At 33.7% G+C, this 24625-nt stretch overlaps 2 protein-coding genes and 1 long non-coding RNA gene across 16 annotated transcripts in view; all 3 read left to right on the top strand.

The window, feature by feature from the left end:
- Positions 1-24625, top strand: part of LOC145977015 (uncharacterized) — a 157401-nt gene that overhangs the window by 86225 nt on the left and 46551 nt on the right. For 5 of the 7 annotated variants that reach the window (XM_083108632.1, XM_083108637.1, XM_083108634.1 and 2 more), the window contains exons 5-9: positions 856-1094; positions 1735-1949; positions 2725-2980; positions 4515-4769; positions 6235-6365. In XM_083108632.1, coding sequence (XP_082964758.1) covers positions 856-1094; positions 1735-1949; positions 2725-2980; positions 4515-4769; positions 6235-6365 — 1096 coding nt within the window. The remainder of the gene's footprint in view (positions 1-855; positions 1095-1734; positions 1950-2724; positions 2981-4514; positions 4770-6234; positions 6366-24625) is intronic. The other 2 variants (XM_083108636.1, XM_083108633.1) reach the window with 2 other exon arrangements.
- LOC145977025 (uncharacterized) lies at positions 19162-20346 on the top strand. Of its 3 annotated transcripts, none has more exons than XR_014440387.1 (3): positions 19162-19325; positions 19607-19786; positions 20233-20346. It is a non-coding gene; the product is annotated as an uncharacterized LOC145977025 (long non-coding RNA). The 3 variants fall into 3 exon arrangements; XR_014440384.1 differs by having other exon boundaries at positions 19571-19786; XR_014440385.1 differs by having other exon boundaries at positions 19511-19786.
- On the top strand, positions 20395-23900 carry LOC145977023 (uncharacterized). 6 transcript variants are annotated; one of them, XM_083108645.1, is made up of 7 exons: positions 20395-20470; positions 20638-20744; positions 20872-21321; positions 22287-22328; positions 22450-22711; positions 23173-23337; positions 23656-23900. In XM_083108645.1, exons 2-3 carry the CDS (start codon positions 20657-20659, stop codon positions 21192-21194), a joined length of 411 nt encoding a protein of 136 aa, XP_082964771.1. In that variant the 5' UTR covers positions 20395-20470; positions 20638-20656; the 3' UTR covers positions 21195-21321; positions 22287-22328; positions 22450-22711; positions 23173-23337; positions 23656-23900. The 6 variants fall into 6 exon arrangements, with proteins under 6 accessions (XP_082964771.1, XP_082964770.1, XP_082964767.1 ...); XM_083108644.1 differs by having other exon boundaries at positions 22201-22328; XM_083108641.1 differs by having other exon boundaries at positions 22171-22328.

Here is a 24625-nt window from a genome sequence, read left to right as displayed (position 1 = left end):
CGTCTTTTATAAAAAAAATCCTGGAAGGATACAATGACTGTGGACAAATTTGTTATATATCTGACGCTGTAAAAAAATAAGATGGACGAAATGAGAAAGAATAGAGATGAAATTGAGTGAAAAAAAATGAAAAAATAGAGGAAAAATTTGTCTGACTTAGGCTTTATCAGTTTAATATATCAGTCGAGATTATAACAGCGAAGTAACTATATTGTGTCTATTTTCGCGAAAAGCGTTATACACGTATCCGGGCCGCGATAGACGCGCTTAATTCAACGAACTATTCGACGTGAAAAAAAATTTGCGAGAACAATCTCGCGAGCGAATAACAACGTTCGCAGTATCCGCTCCGTCCAGTATGCGTGACAACCGCATGGCAGCCATACCTCGATGGCTCGAATGTTGCATGAATAAACCGGTGCGGAAAATATGTGCTACGAGAATTTCCGCGAAATATGAAAAACAACCGAGTTATTCAGTTATCCAGTTACCACATATGTATATAGAGCTAACAGTTAAATAAAATACGATGGATACATGTATTAATCAACCCAGCATTGTTGAGCATTTTCGCGAAGAACGGTGAAAAACATTTTCCAATGAAAGTAATTATGACAAGATAATTGTACTTGTTGTTAATCTTTTCAGTTCAAAAATAATTTTTTACATTTGTACAATATATTTATGCTGCACATTCATATGCTCGCGAATGTATTCATACCGTGTATCTGTGTATGTATAAAAGACAGGGAGAAAAATCTACGTAGATCGCATACAGCATTTTTATGCGCGCACCATCTGGATCTGTATCTACGAGATAACGTCGTGATACTTCGTGCATCCTAATTGGTGCAGGTATATTCTGTGTCGCAGCGATACTTCAGTTCGTCACGTGACTCGCTTCAAGGAGGATACGTGAACCGGGGTGCAAGCGAGCTCGATCTGAGCCGCAAGCCGAGAAGAAGGGACCACCTGAGGGGCAGATTCAAGCTGCCGTATACAGTTGCGCTCACGTCTTCGCGTGACCAATCGCACCTGCACACACCGGCGTCGGTCAATCATCTCAGCAACGCCAGCTGTAACGGCACCGAAACGTAAGTGCTTTATTGGCAAGCAATCACGAACGATCGATAGGGAATATTTCAATTATCAGCGGAATATCAATTATATATATCCTCAATAACTATTCTTTTTCATATCTCGATATCGAAGAAAACGGATATTGACGGAAAAATTCAATTTGATGCTAATTCCTTTCTTTATGGGAGGTCATTTCCACAATGAAAATTCAAGAAAATGAATATAACGAAGAAATCTGTATTGAATGAAGGATCATAAATATTCAAGCGACTTCTTGAAGTACTATTGGGTGACGTTTCTCCTGCGTTTTGTTAAAGAACGCTTAATTGTAACGCTAAAGCCTTCTTTAATTAGAAATATCTTCAGGGGGTATAGAATCATCGAGAACAATGTAAAATTGCGAAAAAGTATTTCCGTAAACAATGGAAACCACTTTTTTTAATTTAACGAAACCAAAACAGTATATACAAAATTGTACGGACCTTTTCCGGCTGCCGCGAGCATTCGATACTTTCAATATCGTAATCATTCACATTGACCCGCGAATTTTCACGTACGGTGCAAATAGTAACGAAAAAATGGACAATCGTGTCACAATCACGTTTAGAGATAGAAACAATTGATCGGTGCATATTCACTGAATTATTGTCTTAGAAGATACACGGCGCAGCAACAGCAACAACAACGCGGTAGTAGAGGTTTTCCCGGGCAACCTGGATCAAGGGGTTTTCGCACGGGCGCGCCGAATTGGTCCTTCATCTTCGATCCTGCGGGACGCCTCTGTTACTATTGGTCGATGGTGGTTTCCCTTGCCTTTCTTTACAACTTCTGGGTGATCATCTATAGATTTGCCTTCCAGGAGATCAATGGTTAGTCCATGCGCTCATGATTTATTTCATTTTCCACGTAGGAACATTTTATATTTTATCAGGGTACGTTCCACAAGATCCGGAGAAATTGAGAATTTAAACTTCAAGAGACATATTAGTATATCTTCTTGCAAAATTTATTGAATCGTGAAAGTGAGATATACTTTACAGATTTAATTTTTATATTGATTATTACATGTGCTAGAGATTTCTGAGAATTCCTATATTAATAAAAAATAAAACGCTTTAAGCACGAAATTATTAAATTACGTTATAATATTCGTGCTGTGATTTATTCATATAAAGGCATTTTTCAATGAATAGCTTTTAATAATACTTTACGTGTTCGAGAATTTTGAGGAATTTTATCAAATTAGATTTTTGTTAAAACGATCGCAATTTTAATATCTCCTTCAATTGAATATCAAAGCAAGCGCTACCTATAATTTATAAAACAATACGTAAAATACGAAAATATTTCGCTTGTGCAGAAGTCGCCTTTTTCCAATCACGAATTTAAAAAGCCAGACTAAAAATAACAGCAATCAATATGGAGGTATCAATAACTCTCGACTGATAATTATAAGCGATTGAAAATGGAAAGATTTTATGTTTCAAGAATATATGGAATTTTTACAAGAGAGAAAAACATTTTAAAATAGATATATATTTTGATTTTTAGAAAAGAATTATATCAATTGTTTGTAATTAAAAATGGATTCCAAATACGTATGTTGCTCATATTGAAATGGGCATTTTTTGCTTGCGAATACAGGAGAGACTCGTTGGGTGTGGTTCTGCCTGGACTACTTCTCGGATTTTTTATACGTGCTCGACATAATATTTCACATTCGAACGGGATACTTGGAAGACGGTGTGCTGCAAACCGACGCCACGAAATTGAGAAACCACTACACGAACAGCACTACGTTTTACATAGACATCCTGTGCCTGCTGCCCCTCGACTTTTTATACTTATCTATAGGATTTAACAGTATGCTGCGAAGTTTTAGACTCGTAAAAATTTACCGGTAATTATCATTTAATTCTCTACCAATTATACTAACAATAAGTTATTTTAATTAAACGATAAATTTAAATAGCAAATTTATCGTGATGCTTGATGTGTGCAATATATTTTATTCATTTTATATTTATATATTCATATATAATACCAATGTTTTTTTATAACATTACATAAAAATTACAAGTTTGATGCATGATGCATGATATTCAAAAAAATTGATTTTCGGCGAGAAATTAAGTGGAGCGCAACGAATTGAAACATTTTTTTAAAAACTGTATCTTTTATATTATGAGAGATTCTCATGCGAAAAATTTATCTTCAACGATTACGATATATCGATCGGTGAGAAACCGAGCAAAGTCATTATTGCGATTTTTTGCTTCGTCTCGATAATTGATTTCGGTTTTATAAGTATGAAGGTTTAGATTTTTCTGCTCACGAAAAACACCGGGGCTTGTTTAAATTAAGCCGAGATTGAAAAGAATTACGAAAGTTCGTGCGTAAGGTCACAATAACGCGATGTTGACCTTTCGCACGTGAATGTTTACATTCCGATATAAACGACGATCTAGAAATACCGCAAAAAAATACATGATGAATAAATGTTATCGCTCCTCAGTAGTAATACAGAGAGAATAGTACTGCTATTCCTCTACCTCCATGCGAGAATTACGCATCGATGACTTATCGGCAAACTCCGTCAAATCTGATTTTGTCGAAAACAATGACTCACCAGTCGGAACGTCCGTGTTCTCATTTATTCCTAAATGAGTGTCTCATCTAACATCGACATGGACGCGATGTGTGTATTAAGCAAACAGAACTCGGAATCAGATGACCGTATTTAGTGATGAATGATGGCAGTAGAACATGGACCGTCTAGTATGAACATATTTACGAAGAGTAATGATAAAAAGAATCGGAGGAAAGGAAGGAAGAGAGAAAATTACGGCAAATAACATCGAAGATTTAATAATATAATTCTTTCTTTAATAATACAAATCTACTTTCTTTAATAGTACAAATCTACTTTCGATAATTTCACTTAATCTTTATCTCATTGAGAGAATAGTAGATTAAGAGTCGTCAAGATTCAAAGTTCAATAAAATTAAAAAGTGTTCAATAAAATTAAAAATAGTGAAACTTGTGCACTGTTCGCTTCGGAGTTTTTCTCTCTTTTAGTGTTCTTCCATAGTTTATGCTATAAATCATTGATCGCAATCGCTCCAATCGCTGCATTGCGCTACGCCATAAATCGTGAAATTGCGCGAGTCGTGCGTCAATACGACGGAAATTCGCCGCACTCGAAAATAATAAATAACGAAAAAAAAGGATAGAGGTACATATTTTAACCTGTTGATGACTGGAGTCTTTGTCATATGAAGATTAAAAATGAACGAACATTCGTTGCGCGCGCGCTGCTCCACGTGATTCTCGCCCCGCGAAACATTCTAAAAGGAATTTCGAAATTTATGGCGCCGCGACCACCGGAATTTCCACCAATTTTCTCAACCCGCTTTCTCCGTCTCTGATGCAGGTTCTGGGCGTTCATGGACAGAACCGAGCGACACACAAACTACCCGAATTTGTTTCGCTCTACTTCCTTGATACATTATTTACTGGTGATCTTTCACTGGAACGGGTGCCTCTATCACATTATTTATAAGAACAACGGCTTCGGCAGTAAAAACTGGGTGTTCAGCGACTCCGAGACGGCAGACGTTGTCAAGCAATATCTGCAGAGCTACTACTGGTGTACTCTTGCCCTAACAACCATCGGTGATCTGCCCAGGTATTTATTTATTTATTTACACGTCCCCATGTTGTACATACAAATTTGAAAGAGAATTTACTACATTATACATTGATATAATCAGATCAGTTTTTTTCATTGCATGAAGGACTTCATGAAAATGGTGCTCGCAAATGCTCGCTATGCAAATGTTTAATATTTAAGAGAGTTTTTATTTAAATAAATTTCTTTTATTCATACTGTTCTAACGCAACAAAATTTATTCCATTGCGTATAAAATATACAACATGATATATGTTAAATTTGTTTTGTGTTATACATGGAAACAAAGAAAATTTCGTTATGTTAGCCATTTCGGAAAACATATTGTGCATCAATTTGACATGATAATCTTTCACCGGTTTTTATATAAATCCCAGAATACTTTTTTCCCGAAAAAACATTGTTGAAACCCACGGGAGTAACTTTTACGCTATTATGATATGCATTATTCTCAAATCGATATGCATATGGATTGTAGTAAAAATGTATGAAGCACACAGCCACGAGACTGTTAGAGTAACAATTTTTTTTTTCCTTTTTCATGCCATGTTTCTGCTCCTAGCGTAATGTTCCCACGAGAGTCTAGAATCATTAAGTATAACATTTCGCGCATATTTTCATATTCATGCAATGATATTTCGAGTTCAGTTTTTAATAAAAAATGATAGACAAATCATCGCTGTTTCGTTTTAACGCTGCAATATCTACACCTCGTAAAGTATATTGCTTTTACAAAAATCGATGACAATATGTATCCGAAAAATATCTGTTCATCGAAAATAAAAAAAAACAGATCAAATCGCTAGAGAAATAAACAGTTAAACGGTAATCAAATTGATGAATTTTTGGCGATATTTAGATTCTGCAATACAACATCGAAAATATATCATAATTCTTTTTAATAACATTTATTTTAATTTTGCATACATACGCCATTTCTAAATTTGTCATATTTTATATTCGCAGTCCGCGATATATTTTAATTGTGTCGATATTTATTGGTGTAACATAAAAACTCAAACTCATTATCTCTCATATTAATTGGTCGGAATCAAACAAGAATCGCAAAAACAAGAAAACAAAAAACATCGATATGATACGGGTAAATAAATTGATATTTTTGTTGGCGCACTTAAAATAAAGGAATTTGCATAAAAGAGAAAGAAAATATTGGCGACATTTCAATGTATTTATTGAACAAAAAATTTCCATTTGTATACAGTTCATTTCGTACTTGGTTCGAAACGACTATCTACGGTGAATAAATAATTAATGAAGATATAAAATGCCATTTTATTGCATTGTTAAAGGAATGTATTATTCTACTCTATGCTCACAACAGTATATATTTCAAAATATTTGCGTAAAATGATAATTTTACTTAAAAATAATTTGTGTGAAAATGATAAAAACGCACACGTTAATCGGAAAACGTTAATAAGTATTCTGTTTTCCTTTTCAGACCGAGGAGTAAAGGCGAATATCTCTTTGTGATTGGTCAGCTGTTCTTCGGTCTGCTGTTATTTGCAACGGTGCTGGGTCACGTCGCAAACATCGTCACTTCCGTCAGCGCGGCGCGGAAGGAGTTTCAGGGTGAGTCAGGTTCAAATTCCTCGCATGCACTTTTTACATTAGCTTACTAGTCGTACTTTAACTTTCCGAGCGAAATTTATTCGACGAAAGCAAAGTAAGATCTGCCATCGTTTCTTTTTTTACGTCACAAGCAGCGTCGAATTTTATTAAAACGTTCTTCGAATTATGGTCGTATTTTATGAAATTTTATTCCGACTCTGCCGTATCGAAGAAGCAAAAAAAATTCACGAAGATATTCATCTCCTGAGTCGTGACTGTAAATAATTCGGCACACGTGATACGCTTTACGGCGCGCGAAACGAGATTTATGATTTTCATTCGACACGTAAAACAAGTCGCACGACAGTTCGCTAAGTTCATATGCTACGTTTGCACGACAGCTGCAATTACTCATCCAAAGTACTCGAATAAGGTGAATTAGAGCGCAAAATATGACTGGCATTATTACGCGTCTTAATCCAGTTTCTATTTCTAAATTCTACGAGCTAACTTGATACGAGAGATACGGCTAGAATTGCATAACTATAGAAAAACAATACCTATGTCATTATATTAAATATAAATTAAGAGATGAATTTAAAAATTCATGTGAAAATTTTTCACTTATTATATTTAAAACAAAAATATTGCATTTTTAACACAAATGTGAAACAATAACGTAAATAACTTGAGTTTTCGCAATTGAAATTTTCATATAATACAGTTTTTTTTTCTTTTGAAATATATATATGTAGCTTTATCCCTTCGCCGCGCGTTCCAAGTCGTTCGAATTATTTTGCCTTGGCAAATCGCCACCGAAGGACTTTGTCCTTTCGGCCCTCCCGTGCCGTTCCATCGCGCGAAGGGCCATGATAAATAACTGCATTTTCAATTAACGCTGAGCAGGAAATGGACACTTCGTTCCGCATCCGAGACCCGTTTTAATTGCGTCGCATCGCAGTTTCGCTGCGTTTGCATTTCCGCCCTTATACCTTCGTTATTTCACGACTCACCGGACCGCTCTCTGCGCGCTGCTTTCCGCAAAATGCGCGATTCGGTGCATTTTTGGCATAAAAGCTAATGCACGCTCGGTGTAATGACGATCCGAGAGTATTCGCGTTTTTTTTTCATTTGTATCTTTTAATCTGTTGGCATTTTTTCGCGCGCTGTCCTTCCTTCATACATATTTTTCGTATGATTCTTTCTTAAATGTATAAGCGTAAACGTGCTTGTTTCTATTTAGACATGAGTGTAATAGTTAGTTTATTAGAAAATTATTACTACTGAAACTGTGAATATTGCAATTCTATTCTCTCAGATATTATTATATAGTATATTAGATTGTATTTGTGTTATTGCAGTATATTTGTTTTGTACAAATTAAAATGCAAAAAAATGAGACGTCAGATTGATGATTGATTTATAAATATAAATTAATGGAACATATATATTATTCGCAAATTAATAATGAAAAGCCCCAATCGATTATTTATTGTGAAATTTACGATATAGCTGAACGTATGCGGGTAGCGTATAAATGGCGTTCGCAGAGTTAACATTAATCGAATTTAAGCGAGCACTCCCTCACGATTAACGCGATTAACGCGTCTTTCGTTCCGCTAAGTACGACGCATCCTGTTACAACAATAACCGTCGAGGCTTGTAACTTCCTTTGGCATTGTATCACACGTCAGAACTGTGAAAGATATAGTCGGGATATTCTTTCATTGTATAGATAAGCTTCTTACAGCGTTGCTCAATTACCGTAAAGCATGGGATATAATATTTAGTAAGATATTTTGCAATATCATTTTATGGCTTTATATCTTCTATTTAATTGTGAGAAAATGAGCGTTCATCTGGATTTTTCATCCTAAAAGTAAAACATTTAATGAAACTAAATTTGATATATTAATTAATATTTATTTTATTTATTATATACTACTAAAGCGTGTACTATGCACTTCATATTTATGTCTTTTCTAATAGATTCGGTTAAAATAATGCTTTTTTTTTTGAAAATATTGCTTTTTTTACATAGATATCGTTTTAAAATCTATCCTTTGAATATATATAGATATCTGGATAACGAATGATAAAAGTCGTGAAAATAGTATTTGTCACAATTATGGCTTCTTCATCTCACTTTAAGAAGATTACTTTTTACAGCAAGGAAAATGCGATCGATGTTTAATAACGGGATTTCTTTGGGGTTTTTTGAGAAGGCGGATTACGCGCTTACGTTATTTCTCTATCTGTGAAAAATTTATTTAACTAATTTATTTAAATAATGTAACAATTTAGTGAAAATTTACGATTGAAAAATATAATATGCACATTAATTTTAATCTAATATATATTTATTTCTCTTTAATATAGATATATATCGATGTTAAATATAATAATAGCCTTAATACGAAAAATTATATTATTACAGAATGGAAACATATATAAAATCTCATTGCATCATCGCGATTTCTTATTTCTTAATATTACAAAATTTAATAAAAATGTCAATCGTCGTCCCATAAAGAAAAATTAAATTTTTCTATGCGAGAGAAAAAGTAAATTGCATTTTCATTGTACTTTGAATCATCATGGTGACAAAGTGGATAAAATGCCGTGAAACAATAACAATTTGTAAAGAAATTGTATATTCGATAATTACCTGTCTATCGATAAATATTATTACTTATTGCAACGTTGTTTATTATTGCAACGTCAATAACTCACAGTGTTGCATTACAAATAAGTAAAGGCAAGCAAAAAAAAAACATATAACTTTCTGTGTAATCACTGTTGCTAAATACACAAAAACATCTCTTATTATTGATTAAAAGTACTAAAGTTGCTAAATACATAAAAAACATCTTTTTTTATTGATTAAAAATACTTAATAAAAACTTAATAAAAACTGTAACAATCATAGACATAAACACATATCTGATATCTTTAAAAAATTGTTATTTAACATGATACAAATTTAATTTAAATTGTTACAGATGTACATGTATAACTTGACCTATTTACTTTGCCGATAAGGTGTCAATATTGATTAACTTCCCGTACGATCCCGATACGAAGTTAATTTAATAATTTCGCGAGAGATCCATATGTATGTTGATTTTCAACTGACAAGTAATTATTATTTTGCTTCTCTAAATTTTTAAATTCATTGGATATAAAATTTTTAATATTTTTGTCAAACGGATTATTTTTCAATTGCATGCTTATACGATAATTTTATTCTCTTTAATATTGTCTCATATAAAGTAAGCCATTAAAAACGAAAAAATAGGATTTTCTTAAATAGTTTAAGAAAAAAGGGAAATATACGTAAATTATATTCTTAAGACTTTAAATTTATGCCAAATCAAATCGATCAACGTAATTGACAGTGGTATTGAATTTACTGATATTCATGCGTTAATCTAACAATTTTTCTTACATGGAACCACATATTCTCGTCAAAAGAAAGTTACTAATACCTAGGAAAAAGATCATAAAAATAGTTTTCTGGTATATAAGAAATAATATTATACAGAAATAATGAAAATGTACGATAAAAGTTTAGAAACTACTTTTATGAGTTCAATCGGTGCATTAAAACATGAAGGAGGAAGTTGCAATCGAATTTCAAAAGAGGAGGATGTGATTTGGCATAAATTTCTGATAAATCACTATAAAAATAAATAAAGCGATATTACCATTATCAAATCTTCTTACATACATCCTTCCTACGTATTCTTGTAAATTAATTTAAAGTCGATGCGCTTTAGAAGGGATTTTTATTTGCGATGTAAAACGAAATTGCGAAATGAGAATTAATATTATAAATTACATTTATAGTATTCCCCACAGAATTCGCGGAAATATAAAATACAGGACGATGGGATGGTAATGACCCCCGGCGCTCTTTACTTTTACAATTTTCCCCGCGGAATTAAACTGCTTCCGGCGGGAACGTCGGTGATTAAATATGAAACGCAATAGAATTTCTTCTAATTTCGCACTCGCATTCGCCTTTAGGTACGCGATATCTCGTTACGCGCAGCAAATCGTTATTGCCTTGGCGCACTTGCTGTATAATAATCGTAGATTTATTAGATTGCTTATAGAATAGAAACAAAACAAATTATTCCGTCCGTAAAAAAAAAATAAAAAGATTAATAATATGCAATAAAAATATATAATATATTTATGTCGTGAAATATTTCGTCAAAACAGCCTGTTAATAAATAGATATGCGTAAAATTAAATTAATTCTCGCTATATGGCATATAGTATTCTTGACGAAGAAGAAGTGACGTGCTTCGTGAGTGAGAAAGAGCTTGCGAAAATAATTCATCAAGCTCTATTTACAGTGCCGCCGGTGTAAATGCGCTGTCAACAATTTATCTCTGAAAGCAGCTACGGTTATTCGAAAAGTTTTCTAATTTGCCAAAACTACGACAGAATGTATTCGCCACGCTTCTCTTTACAATTGGCCATCATTAAGCGGTTATAGGTACGTCGGTGAGTTCACAGAAGTTTACTCGGATACTCGCGACGATTAGATATTGCCCGCACGAATATTGTCAATCCCTACGGACTATCAAAACTCTCGTGATTTTAGCCGACCATGTCGCCGCGTTCGCGGAGCTCACTTTTAATTGCCCGTCGTTAAATAGTTCATTAGCATGTTGAAAGTTAATTGCAAATAACGATGCATGGCGAACTCTCATTAATACGAACACGGATGGTCGTACGAAAAGGGCATGTTTAAAACTTGTAAAGCGCGTTTATCGATTCTTTTCTTGCAACTTCTTTCTCTCGAAATACTTATGTAAGGGAAAAAGATAAAATCTACAAGAAAAAGAAACAAAAGCTATATAAATTTGTCAGCGTTTGACGAGTTCGAATAAAGTTAACAAGATGTAAACAAAATTCTTTAAGTGGATTAATGTATATGCATTAATGTAGCAAATTTTCATCGTTTTTTTACATGATTACATTGTTGGAGTTATTATGCGATACATATAACAATTAAAATTACAAATTTAATGTTTGAGCTCTCATTCTTAAATTTGTATTTTTTATAGAGACGACTTAAAAGTACCATTTTTAGATATTATGCATGTCTACTTACATATGCTGTTGCATTTGCGACGCATTACCTGAGAGAAATCGCGACTATCTATCTACAGAGCATACATTACATCAGCACATACATGTGCTTAATTCTCTCTGTAGATCATCCAATAGTCGCTTTGTTCCGTTTCGCACACTGAGAACTGCACACATATGTTACAATTCTCATTACGAATAGCAACAGTTGATTAAACGAAATTGAAACTTGTTCTATTTATTTTGAAATATAAAATATATATTAGGAAATGTGTGTGTATGTGTAAAATATATATTATGTTTTTTTAATAAGATATTAACAAAATATAAGTTTAGATAATTTTATCTATCTGAATTTTTTATGAAGTTTAATTAATTGGAACTTTTATTGAAAGTTTTGATAAAATTTATTGTGAATTTATGTCTGTATAAGTATATGTATGTGATCTATAAAAATGATTATGCAAAAATTAAATTATACAAAACATATATTTTCTACAATACATAAAAATCAATCTGTAAATTCATGCATATTTATATGCGCGAACGAAATAAAAAATTATGAATAACAAAGCAATAACAAACAAAAAATCGTGAATAATAAAACAATATATATTAATGAAAATAATAAGTTGCGTTTTATTTATTTTATTTTTAAATTTCTCAAAAATATATTTATGAATTTATAAATTGATTATAGCAATCATCATTTAAAAAATACACATCTCCTATTTTAACTTTCGTTCCAATACACTCACAAATTTTACTTCGATAAAATATAAAGAGAGAGAATTGGAGGGAAATGAATATGGTTATGATCGTTAATCCTCGTTAATGTAAAAGGGAATTTAACATAAATCATCGCGTGCATATTGTACGCAGTAAGAGCAAAAAGTATCACTGTAAATTACTTAGCTGCTGCCGGCCTCTCTCCGAGATTAGTTAAGATAATTGGATGGCAGACCGGCAGCCCCGAAGTAAAGCGCGGAACCACGCGGAAAACGAGGGACAGGCTTACGTTGATTTTATGAAATTAGCCGGACAGGGTAAATCTACTTACCTATCTACTTCATCTACGTGAATTTTGATGGTACGTTGACCCACAGCATATAATTGTTTGACCGTGGTACAAATCAATATTAATTTTACTTTTAGATCATGCTATTTTATTACAATAATAAATACCGATGTACCAAGGAAGCCGTCATTTACACCGAATTTTGCGCTCTAATTAATTCAGACATTATCGTCAAAACGTTATTAGATACGCTACCTACTCGGTTTCGCGTGAAGATTAATTTCTTTCATACGTGAGGTGAGAATACGGAGTTTAGAAACTTTCTTCGTGTATTACACGATTATCAAAGCTATTGAACGCGAAGCTCAAAGTTCATCCGACATACGCGGCATAATTTAGCCGATGTATTTTGCGAGCTACCAAAAGCAGAGCAACATCAATTTTCTTAATTACGTCAGTCGTGTTCTGATACATTAAACCAGTAATTTTGACGTTGCAATTTCGGCCGTTACTCAGCCTCATTGCCTAAGGACGGACGCGCAGCATTAGATCAAAGTATAAGCTTTGAAACTAAATTTCGTGCACTTCGAGCAGAAGGCTCGCGTATCCTCCCGCACTTCTAAATCAAGAGGGAGTTTTCTGCTCGAACGATACTTCGAATTATTCTCTCCCGCAAGTTTGAGACCGTAATTTAGTTTTCCTAATTACACCGGATTAATATCATTTAATATCAATTTAAAAAATGTGTGTATGAGTTTCTACTCTTCACTTTCTATTTTTACTTTATAAGTTAAATACTACTTATTATTCCAAAATAGAATAATAATGATTTATTGTATAATTATTTATTTTGCTATTTATTATTTGAATCGTAAAAATTGAAAATAATTTTTTTACTTCAAGATAATTTATAATACAAATCATTTTATATCCACATGTATATGAAGTCTTTATTTCGATAAAAGATACCAACTATAAAAAAGCCAATACGATTTTACAAATGTGCTTATGTAGTTCTGTTGACGTATTTTTAAAACTGTTTTGAAACACATACGCGTACACGAAAAAATTTCTTTATTAAAATAAACTATCGACAAGCATGTACGTAGTTATATTAGGATCCGCTTTACGAAGCAGCTACAAGCATCTTGTGCACATGTACAGGTACATAATATAAGCTATACATGGCTATCTATACATTTACTATAGTAGATACACTCGCTATAGTAAGTTTATCAAAGAACTTATGGGAAAAGTTGCAGCGCACTTGTAGAATCTTACAGGAGATTTTGCAAAGTTTTCAAAGAAAATATACCAAATATTTGGGAACATATTTTTAACGCGCAAAAAGGCGGAAAAATTTTCCTTTGTCAACGGCTCGTATTCATAATGTCATAAATGGCAGCATCGGGACGGTAGCTAACAAATGTGACACGATCGATTTATGCGAATTACGTCGAACAAGCGTCGCGAGTTGGAAATATGATGGTTACAGGCGCCGTAACAAGGCGAGCGCCAAACGTGAGCCGCACAATTATGGTTGCGGTTATTCGATAGGTTAGCATATAGTACTTCCCCGGCATGAATACAGCTTTAGTTTAAATTATAAGCTTTGAAACGTTACACGGAACATGTACGCATATGCGTCACGTTTGAGGCAAACCGCGGAAGAAAACTTTGTACTAAATATTCTGAATTTGATTTCAAAGCTTTAAAATGTTACACAATTGACATAGTTCGCGAAATTACCTCGATTCTAAACAATTTGCGTTTTTTTTTTGTGTAGTGTTGCATAACGCAACTTACACGTATATTTTTTAATATACAAATAAACAATAATACGATAAAAACATAAGCTAGTTAGATAAATATTGTATTATTAAAAGAATGCAAGCTAATTAATTATATTATATTGTGAAATATGAAATGATGATTAAGTTTTGATGTTAATCGATTTTAGTTTGCGTTACTATTTTATTTTCCTGTGCGAAAACTTCTCTCGGCTCGATAAAGATGAGGCAAGAAGACGGATACTGGCACGTGATATTACATGCATGTTAAAATTTTAGTATGAATCACGCGGTCAGATATCTTGCACCGACACCGTGAAGAGATGTAATTAACTTCGTCATTAAATACGCGTTCCACCAAGGGAGTAATTAATGATGTTATAGATCTAACCCTTTTAGGCCGGAGCTGAAGCTGCGGAAGCTCGGTAATTGTGCCGTCGGTTCATCCTGCTGTAAGTAATTAATATATATCGAACGCGAAGAATTGAGATCATCGTCATTTATTACCCTTGAGAGCCCACGTAAAAGTCCAAGCTACAACGCAAAAGCATAAAGTTTTTGTGTGAAGTGCGAAAGCCTTGAAAGCTGTCATTTATAGCGCGGAGATACTCGAACGATGCGAAAGGTGCGAAGGAGATTGAAGTAAAGGTTAAATCGGTTCTCGTCGAGAAGGAAGGAAGAATTTTTTTTCTCAAACATTTCATTCCGCCCGCGAGAATAATTCTGATATTTTATTACGTCCAACGAATTTTTGCGTAATCTGACGAGAAATTCCTTTTTCTTTTATACACGGAAAAATAATCCATAAATGAATTATACAAAGAATCCTTTTTTAGCAAACAATAAAATGCGCTTCTATGATCGTGTTTAGCAACGGTACACATGAACTTAACGTTTCTGGCTTGCTAAAGTGAGTGACTGACGTGTGCAAAGTGAATGTTTCAAATTACATTGTGCCCGTTAATCGGCTGACTCTATTTGGTCAGTTCGCAGTCCTTTTTGGAAAAAGCGGAAAACGGTTTTCAGAAGATATTACATTCTCGCTAAAAGTTTCGTCCCAAATTACATTTTCATCTTGTGCTGATAACTAGATTTCCGCCGGTTTTCCTCCGTTAAAAGAAACAAGATGTGTAAAAAAAAAATCAATTACTACGGTAGAGAGACGATGAAGAAAATAACTTCGTTCGATCAACTTCCCTTCCTCTTTCTCCTCTCGTCCCCTGTGATTATATTGCGATTCGCGACGTTCCGTCTAGATCGAAACGACACATGTTGCAAAAGTTGGCGAATTACATGACGAGGATGACGGCGAAGACTATGTTTCGCTAGGAATAAATTACACCGCTGTCTACAGCTAAGTCAAAGGGGATGAGCCCAATCGTTGGCTCTGACATATCGGATTGTGAAAAAAGTTGGAGGGCGGAATTGGTGGCGGAGGCGGTTTTACGAGAGCGTAACGATCGTGCTACACGGTGTGCAAACTGGTTCACGCGTCTGAATAATATATGACAACCACAGAGCGCACACCCCTCCTCCCCGCCACAACCTGCTGCGACAACCTTCTGCAATGTTGCAGTGTCATTACATCGGCTTAAGAGCACGTAGCCGATACTTCGTAATCGTTAAGCCACCGACTGTCTACCCACAGCAGCGCGGCTTTATTGGATTCGCCCCGGCAAAGCTGTTGCACAAAGTTATAATTACTAAGCACGTAGCATTTATAAAGAATTTAGCTAACATTCTGACTGCGTAATGGAAATATCTCTCCTACGAGGAAGTATAATCGTAAGGATTATAAAATGGAAATTAATAAAAAATCAATGATAGTATGGAACTATCGAAATTTTTACTTAAAATTTATAGCGAGCTTTTTTACTGACACTTACTATTTTTCTTCCGTTTTCGAGAGAACCTAATCAACGAACATTCAATTTATTCCCAAAGGAGATATTATTAAGGACGATATCAAAAATCATTATAATTTCTATTAGCTATTTATTAATTATTTTGCCGAAGGGATTCACATCGATATCGCGAGACAATATTTTCAAAATATGTGACAATCGTCCATGCATATATATATCGATAAACTCGAATCGACATATCTCATTGCGAAATAGCTGGACATAAACGACGCATGTACATTGCCTCGAGCGCTTTCACGTTCGTCGCAGGGATAGTCGAGGGGAGAGAACGCGGCAGAGGATATTATCCTGGAGCTGCTCGCTACACATTAATAGGACCTGAGATGCGACAGAGCGCGGAGTATCGCGTGGCGAGCAGTATCTCCCAAACCGTGCTGTCGCATTTGGGTCCCGAGAGATTCCCGGCACCGTGTCACCTGATAATTCAACATTTATTGCTCGACCGTGATACAACGTCCTGTTTATGAATATTCCTTTGTGCGACCCCACGACTCTTCATTCTCTCATTAATTCCTTCGATATGTAAATACGAATATATAATCAGCGTCGATGGACTGACCGTTTCTGTCCATTGAATATGCTGATCGATTTTATCTTATTAAAGGCGCAATTAAGAGAAATTTGAAAAAAAAAAATGTCCAAACTATTGGTAAATAAACAGATATACTCTTACATATTTTAGATTTTATTTTATCACAGAAATATAATAATACATTATTATTGGTGAAGCATCGTTTATGAAAAGTTTACGATATCATCGAAGAAGATGCTTTAAGATAAATACTCTGCATCGGAGCATTCTCACTCAAGGAAGGGGAGGAAGGGGATATCTCTCTTATGTAAAGGCAGCGAGACACTCGAAGTACCGTTAGCGAGTGACAAGTACCGCTTAATTGAAGAGCAGCTCGTTCATCGCGCAATCCGAATGGCACAGCGCGCGTTAATTTCGTAAAATCGTGTCGTCGTCGCACTGTCGAGGGTGTTCCCCGAGCGTGTACTTAAGGATAATGCATTGCTCCAAATTGCGCGGTACGTTAATCACGTGGCCGACCGGCCGGCCGGAAAACGACTTTAAAACTCATCGCGCGCGTTAATTGTATCGGATTTTCGCACGCTCGCTTCGGCGCGTTTCGTTTCACGGTGGCCGCACTTTGTACGAATTATAAACACGACGACGTGTTTCTCGTCAGTTACCAAAAGCGCCACTCGTTTACGGTGAAATGTCGATTGACGCGACCGATATTGTTCTCGTTGAGCGCGATGCACGGAAATAGACACGTGCAAAGTTGAATTAGCACAAACGTTGACAGACGCATATGTATGTGTTTTTATATATATGTGTATATATGTTCTTTTCGTCTTTAAAGTTTTTTTTTTATTTAGAGAGGTCCAGCAAATTACAGTTGTTTAAATTATATAAATTATATAATTTGCGTTGATTAACAGGCATTAGAGTTCAATTTGTTATAGAGTAATTGCTATTTTATTTTATTTTTTTTATAATACTAACGAATAAAGTTATTTTTTTTATAATACTAACGAGGCCACGGAATATCGACATTCACAAAGCTTCCAACTAAATGAATGCACATGTTAGCCTTTTCTTTGATATAAAACAAGATTTTACCAAATGAAAGAATGGTACATTTTATAAAGCGGAACAGGAACATTTTCATTGTAAAACTTCCATGAAATATATTTATATATAAATGAGATAGGGCACTAATTACTCTACCTGATTAAAATAAAAGCTGGATATTGTACAGTGTGCAATTTAATCAACGGTAACGCGAATATTCTACGTGATCTCTTCTTGCGAGGACGATTATGAAAGCTGCTATTATTATCTCTGAAACAAGATATAATTTCTCTGCGTATGTAATTTACTAATTGTAATGAATCAAGTAATTGTAATGAATAATTAATATTTTATTAAACGCGTAAAATTGATGCATATTGTACAAATGATCTATGATTGCCTTTGAAATAAAATATGAAAATTTGTAAAATACGTAAATTTGATCGTAATGTAATCGTAATAATAAGTATTATTACGATTACAGTGCAAATCCCGATATGGAAGTAATATTAAATTATATTTTCATATTTCTACTTCATTTTGCTCGTGTAATAATTTAATCCTGTTCCATTGTTAAAAATACGTCGTTAATCAACAAAATTAGCCATATAATTGTAACGAAAATATTATAATTATAACGAAAATATGCTTCTTAGCAAATCAATACTCGCATCGAGTGAAATGTTAAATTTAACTAACATTTGGGAGGATGACCAATCGGATCGTTACAAACGCAAAGCCGTGACGGTTATCTCACGCATTATTCCGTCCAGGTGGTCAAAATGGTAATAGTTAATTAATTAACGATTAATCGATTGCGGTCGCGCAACGCGTGCGCCCGTGTTTTACATCGGTCGACGATAATTTCGATCATTCGATCATTGGAGTATTCCAACGTGTCTCGACTCATTACATTGTTATATGCACAAAGCTGCGACTCGTTAACTTTGAACATTCGCAAGCGCAAATCAAATTGCATCAATTAACGAATAAAACGAGATTATACTCCTGTGCAACTCTACTTTCTATTATAGAATTTCTAGTAGATACATAGAAAGTAATTTGTAACTCGTTCATTATACAAATTACAATAATGTTATGCTTCCAATGGAATCCTCATACAGACTAACATATGAGCTGTCCGCACAATTAATGCTAAATGTCATAGTCTAATTCTGTATCATGCTTAAACCGAATGATATTCACATTAGATTAATAAATTTCGAAATTGGAGAATTATAATCGGTATAAGAACTAAGAGAAAGACAAAGAGAAGGCGAAAGTATATAAATTCCATATATAAATGAAATATCTACCTGAATATCTCTTTGAATATCACTGAAATTGGTCATAATTTAAACAAAAACAAAAATTATTATTATCAAAAGAAAAGCGTTAGGATCGTGTCTTCATGATTCATTGACATTTAGTTTCGGACTCGAAATTTTTATTGAATTTCTTTTGGTATAAATTCAAATTATTGGTGTTGAAAAGTTACTTATTGAAAAATAATATTATATAACATATTTATTGTATTTGCAATCATGCATACAATTTGATTAAGTAAGTATAATTCTTTTTCATTCTCGTAAAAATTAAAAAAAAATATTCCATCACACGCGATCTTCCATCTTTACAAAAATTATCTTAATATATAGCTATAACATAATAAATAATTAGTATTATGTAATATACGCGTTCGCGAAGCTTTTTTCCGAAATATTTTCCCGAACGCGAAAAGTTTTTAGTGCGAATGAGACGTGAAATGCGCGCAGTCCACTTGAAAATTTTCGATCTTCCCGCAAAAGAGGTTGCCGGGTTTGAAGGGACCGGGATCGCTTTAGGATAAAAATCGCGCGTTCGGAATGACGGAACAGAAAGAGGCGATCCGTGAAACGACCGAAGGACCTTCACCTGATCCAGAAACCGTTTCGTCCAAAGTACACGTTAAGGGCGTACTCGAGAATTTTGCTTGCCATCCCGACTGCCGCAATTCCGACTTGATTGAAGATCCGACATTAATCGTGCGTAATGACCGAAATCTCTCGCCCATGATGTCCTTCTTGTAATCGAAAGAGAAAAAACGCGCGACTTTTACTTGCGTTGAGACATAAGTTTTAAGACATAAGTTGACAATAGCATTCTTTATTTTCGTATTCGACTAACGATTATGACTTTTAAAAATTCTGAATTTTTTTTTAAATTTTCGTAAATTATTCAATTATTACACATCTAAAAAAATTTATCAATATTAAATTTCATATATTATATACATGGTTTTTTGCGATATATATATATTATTTATATATATAATCTAAAAGTTAAGTTGAGACAGAATACGTAGTTGCAATTTTGATAAATCAGCTTTATTGCTAGTACAATTAGAATTATGTTATTCCTTGAATATATTTATATCGAATGGATATACGTATAACAAATATTTTATTTGTTTATTTTTACTTATATCAAGGTTATCGAAAAGCTTCCAAAAGGTTGTAATCATCGTAAGAATTGTGAGAACATTGAGGAATCAACTTCAAAAAAAATCATAAAAGACAAATATCACAAAAGCAAACAGGTTTAATAATTGTCGTTTTACTAATCTACTAAATAGTGATAAACGAAAAAAATTATTGGACGTAAAATTTTTCTAGGAAAAAACTTTACTTCAAGATAATAAATCACCGTGATTTCGTACTCTTGGCTGCGTAAGTTTGAGACAAAATTTTTTTATATTTCTGTTAAAACTTACATTAACAAAACATTTATTAACAAAATAGTATTACCAAAACATTTTATAATAGAAAAATATTAGTATTTTATAAAAAAAAATAATCAGATATATTTCTCGATATTTTCTTATTATCTTATATAGGTACCTTATTCCTTAAATAATGCCTATTATTGGATGCACCAAAGAGAACAATTGTAAAAGAGATGCGTTTCTGAAAGCGAGGCAGTTGGATGCCGAACGCACCGGAGGTTTGCCTCATTTTAATTCAATTTCGCGACATCTCAGGTCAAACAATATTTGTCGATGCGAAAATATTGTTTTACACGATCCCAGGGCAAATGAAAACCTGTAACTATTATTTTATCATGAGACTAGAAAATCCACATAAACAGGGGAAGAGTACCGATTCGAAAGAGATCAGAGAAACGGCGGTTTTACCAGGCGTTGACGTGACCCGGGATTTACCCGGAAATCCCAGCAACGTAACGCGTCACGCGTCCGGAAATAAACATCCGGACGAGCGAACGGCAGCCACCGTTCCCAAAGAACCGATCTCAGCTGTGCAGGAGAATCGCATTGAAATCCCGCAAGCGGCGAAGACAGTTCCCGAGACACTTGTCCAGAACCGACAAGCTGATGTTCCAGAATTGTCCGTTGACGGCCAGGAAACGAAAGCCGAGAATCAACGCGCGCCTTGAGAAATCTCAGAGACGGAATTTCTTGATAGCTAAGATGAAAGCTCCTGGACAAAAAGCCGAAGCGATAATTAACACTTAACACTAATTTAGTATTCTATTCGTTTCGACAGCCCGGCCAGGTGGCCAAGTAAGGTTCTTTGACATAGCACACGATGAAACCTTTTCCTCTTACTAACTTTATTTAATTATGTAATTTATTTAATCCTTCTTTTTGACGATTCATTTAAATTTTTTCGGTTACTATCATATTCCCATATTTTTAAAGAAATACGAAATATGTCGTAATAAATAGATACATGATTTTCAGTTTACAATAATTTTTCAAATATATTTTTAAATATCACATTATTATAGTCACCAAAAATAGAATACTTAAATATTATTTGTGTAGATTTTAAAGAAGCAAAAGAGATATGTAAAAAAATAAAGAAATGATAATTAATATGATGATTATTATGCTTCATAATTAAATAAATGAAAAACAAATTACCTCAGAATACGAATTTAATATAATTTTTTATTAACCTTTAAAACTATTTTTTCTTATCTTATTAAATTTATTCTAATATATCTTTTAATAGAATTATATACTTGCATATTTTTTGCAAATGACATTGAAATAAATTTAACTTTATATATTATCTTGAAATATACTCTTAAATTTAGAATTAGGGAAATTAAAATAAGGAAATCTTTAAGATATAAAGTTATTTTATTTAATTTACACATGAAAGTTTATAAAAATAAATACTTAAATATATATATATATATAAATTATAATGTATATTTTTTTCATATCTTTATAAGTTCCCCCAAAAAAAGTATTTAAGTATTCTATTTCCACTTTTGTGAGTGAGACTTTGTATATAGTAAGTGAAAAAATAATGATTCAAAGAGTCTTTTTATAGCTTTATATACATTAATTAAAATATAAACTTAGATTACTTTTTCGGTTGTGTGTTTTCTTTCTTCATAGCTTGCGAAAGCTTCTTTCATTTCACATCAGTCCCCTCAGATACTTCTCGAATTCGATATCGTTTTACTTCTTTCGTGGCCCTAATTACATCCCCATCCGAATCCGATCCGATGCAGGTGAAGCCGATTCCAGACAGTCTCGAATTCTCACAAAAACAAGTAGATACGAAAGAAATACCTTTTACGACTTAACGATGGATTAAAGGGGAGAACGACGAATCGCAAGGGTAAATTTGCCAACTACTCGAGTAATTAAGGGCATCCCAATTGGGGATTCTAGGTCGCTCCTTCATCCTAAAGAATAGAAAAGGGAGAAGAAAGAACGAAGAAGAAAAAGAGGGGAAAGACGTATGAACTCACCAAAGTCATCCGGAACAAACTTTTCGCAGTCTTCCACGCCATTATATCGCGATGAAAAGATCAGTTAACGGAGATCCAGTTAAGTCGACAACGCAATCGACGCAGCCATGAAAAAACTCGCATAGATGACCCTGATCGCCCCGCTCTGATTGTCTCAATCACCAGCATGACGGACGACGAAGGTAAATCCAAGGGAGGGATTACGAAACCGAAATTTATGCGAGTCAGTCACTGCGACAACTTTGGACGCTGGTCGTTCGTGTAATCGACCGCAGTTTCGAGAAATACGGGAAATAGTTGGGAAACAAGGATAGGTAGAGCTTTGAGATATTTATTAGCTATCTTCTTTGATTTAGATGCGGAATGTCTTAGATTAACCAACAGATATTTTAACGATGCATCTTGAAAATTGTAAGAAAAATTAACGCGTATAATTGTATATTTATATCACGAAAAAATTGATCAAGTAAGGATCTTATTACGTGCGATGTCAACGTGAACTTTACAACATTGGATATTTCGATAGAAATCTGTTGTTAGAAATCGATAGATCAATTCTGATTGCGTCTAATAGATTTACGCTGACATTAGAATTGAAAAAATATCAAAGAAGCAACTTGAAATGTCTCATATATTTTTACAGAGAGAGAGTCGATCAAATATCAAAATGTCGATTTTAAAATGATAAAATCAGAAATGTCAGATGGCGTGGGAAATGTCTCGTTACAAACTGCGACCGATGGAACGCGAGAAGGAAACGGTTCAGGAATCGTTGAAGGATCCGAACTTGACGAAGAGAAAAATGAAAGTGAGATTAAATATTAATTTTTTGGAACGTTTTATCATAATCAAACATATTTTGCGATCAAGACATATTTCTATATTTGCTAGAGAAACGTGCGAACAAAACTTATAACAATTTTTATATGATATTGACGAATGTTTATCCTTTCTTTTTTTTTTATTTATCGCGAAGAATTGATATAAATTATTTCGTATATTTGTTGATAGAGCAGGTACATATTGAATTTGATGCATGTATTCTTGTAATTATATAAATCTGCTAAATACGGAAACCGCATGATGCAAGATTCCCTTTACCGTAGTATTTTCTCTTCGTTCGCAGGATATCAAACAGCCGTATTTACATTGGCTACGTTTGCCGCAGTTTTCGTGCTCTACGTTTACATGGTGTACAGTCTGAGTAGTCCACCCACTCTATCTCGATGCTAACCCATTTAATTAACTAATTCAAAGATAATGTTAATATTATATATCTTGTGAGTTGTTAAATTAATGAGAAATTATATAAACATTGCAAAACGCGAAATTGAATAACAAATTAATAAACGGAAATTAATAACGTTTAAACTGATGTATACTCGCTGTACCAATAATCACTTATTTTTTCATTCTTTCAATATTAATATAACTCGAATAAATACTATTGAGATACAATAGATTGAGATACAATAGATTATAATTGAGCCACAGAAAATGTTGTAACACATAATATTATCAGCCACGGAAAATATCATCATCACAACTTCTCGAATTATTACATTTACTATAAACTGCTTGAAATTACTACTGCAAATATAATGTATTAAATGATACCGTTGTGTTGGTCGATTTGGCATTTCTCTGTGAATTTTCCAGATAAAAATGATTTATCCGAATTGTTGAACGACGTGACCTATTTCTCAAGAAGTAATTAAATTTCTGGAGGTCCTTTGACAATGAGCAACGGTCCCTTAGCTACGTATATAATACGTATGGTCTTATCTCCACTTCCCCCTTTTTCTTTTTCTTTTTTTCTCGGGGGCATAGGAAGATATTATATCACATAAATCTTACTCTTACACATTTGAATTCGGAATTATGTTCGAAAATATGTTTCGATCCTCTGCGGTGGCTTAATGATCGTAGTTACCAGGACGCTGTCACATTTCCTCGCTCCATAAAAGTTTAAAGAGACGCTACTATGACGAGATATTAGCATAACATTTGAATATATAGCTTGCGAGTATCGCGCGATATAAATGATATTCAGCATAACGACTTTTTATTTCACGACAAGTATTAAAACGACTTTA

Source organism: Camponotus vicinus, unplaced genomic scaffold (assembly GCF_025532165.1).
Source record: "Camponotus vicinus isolate PSW18456_S1 unplaced genomic scaffold, iyCamVici1.0 SCAF_9, whole genome shotgun sequence".
Lineage (NCBI taxonomy): Eukaryota > Metazoa > Arthropoda > Insecta > Hymenoptera > Formicidae > Camponotus > Camponotus vicinus.
This window is presented reverse-complemented; position numbering and strand designations above follow the sequence as displayed.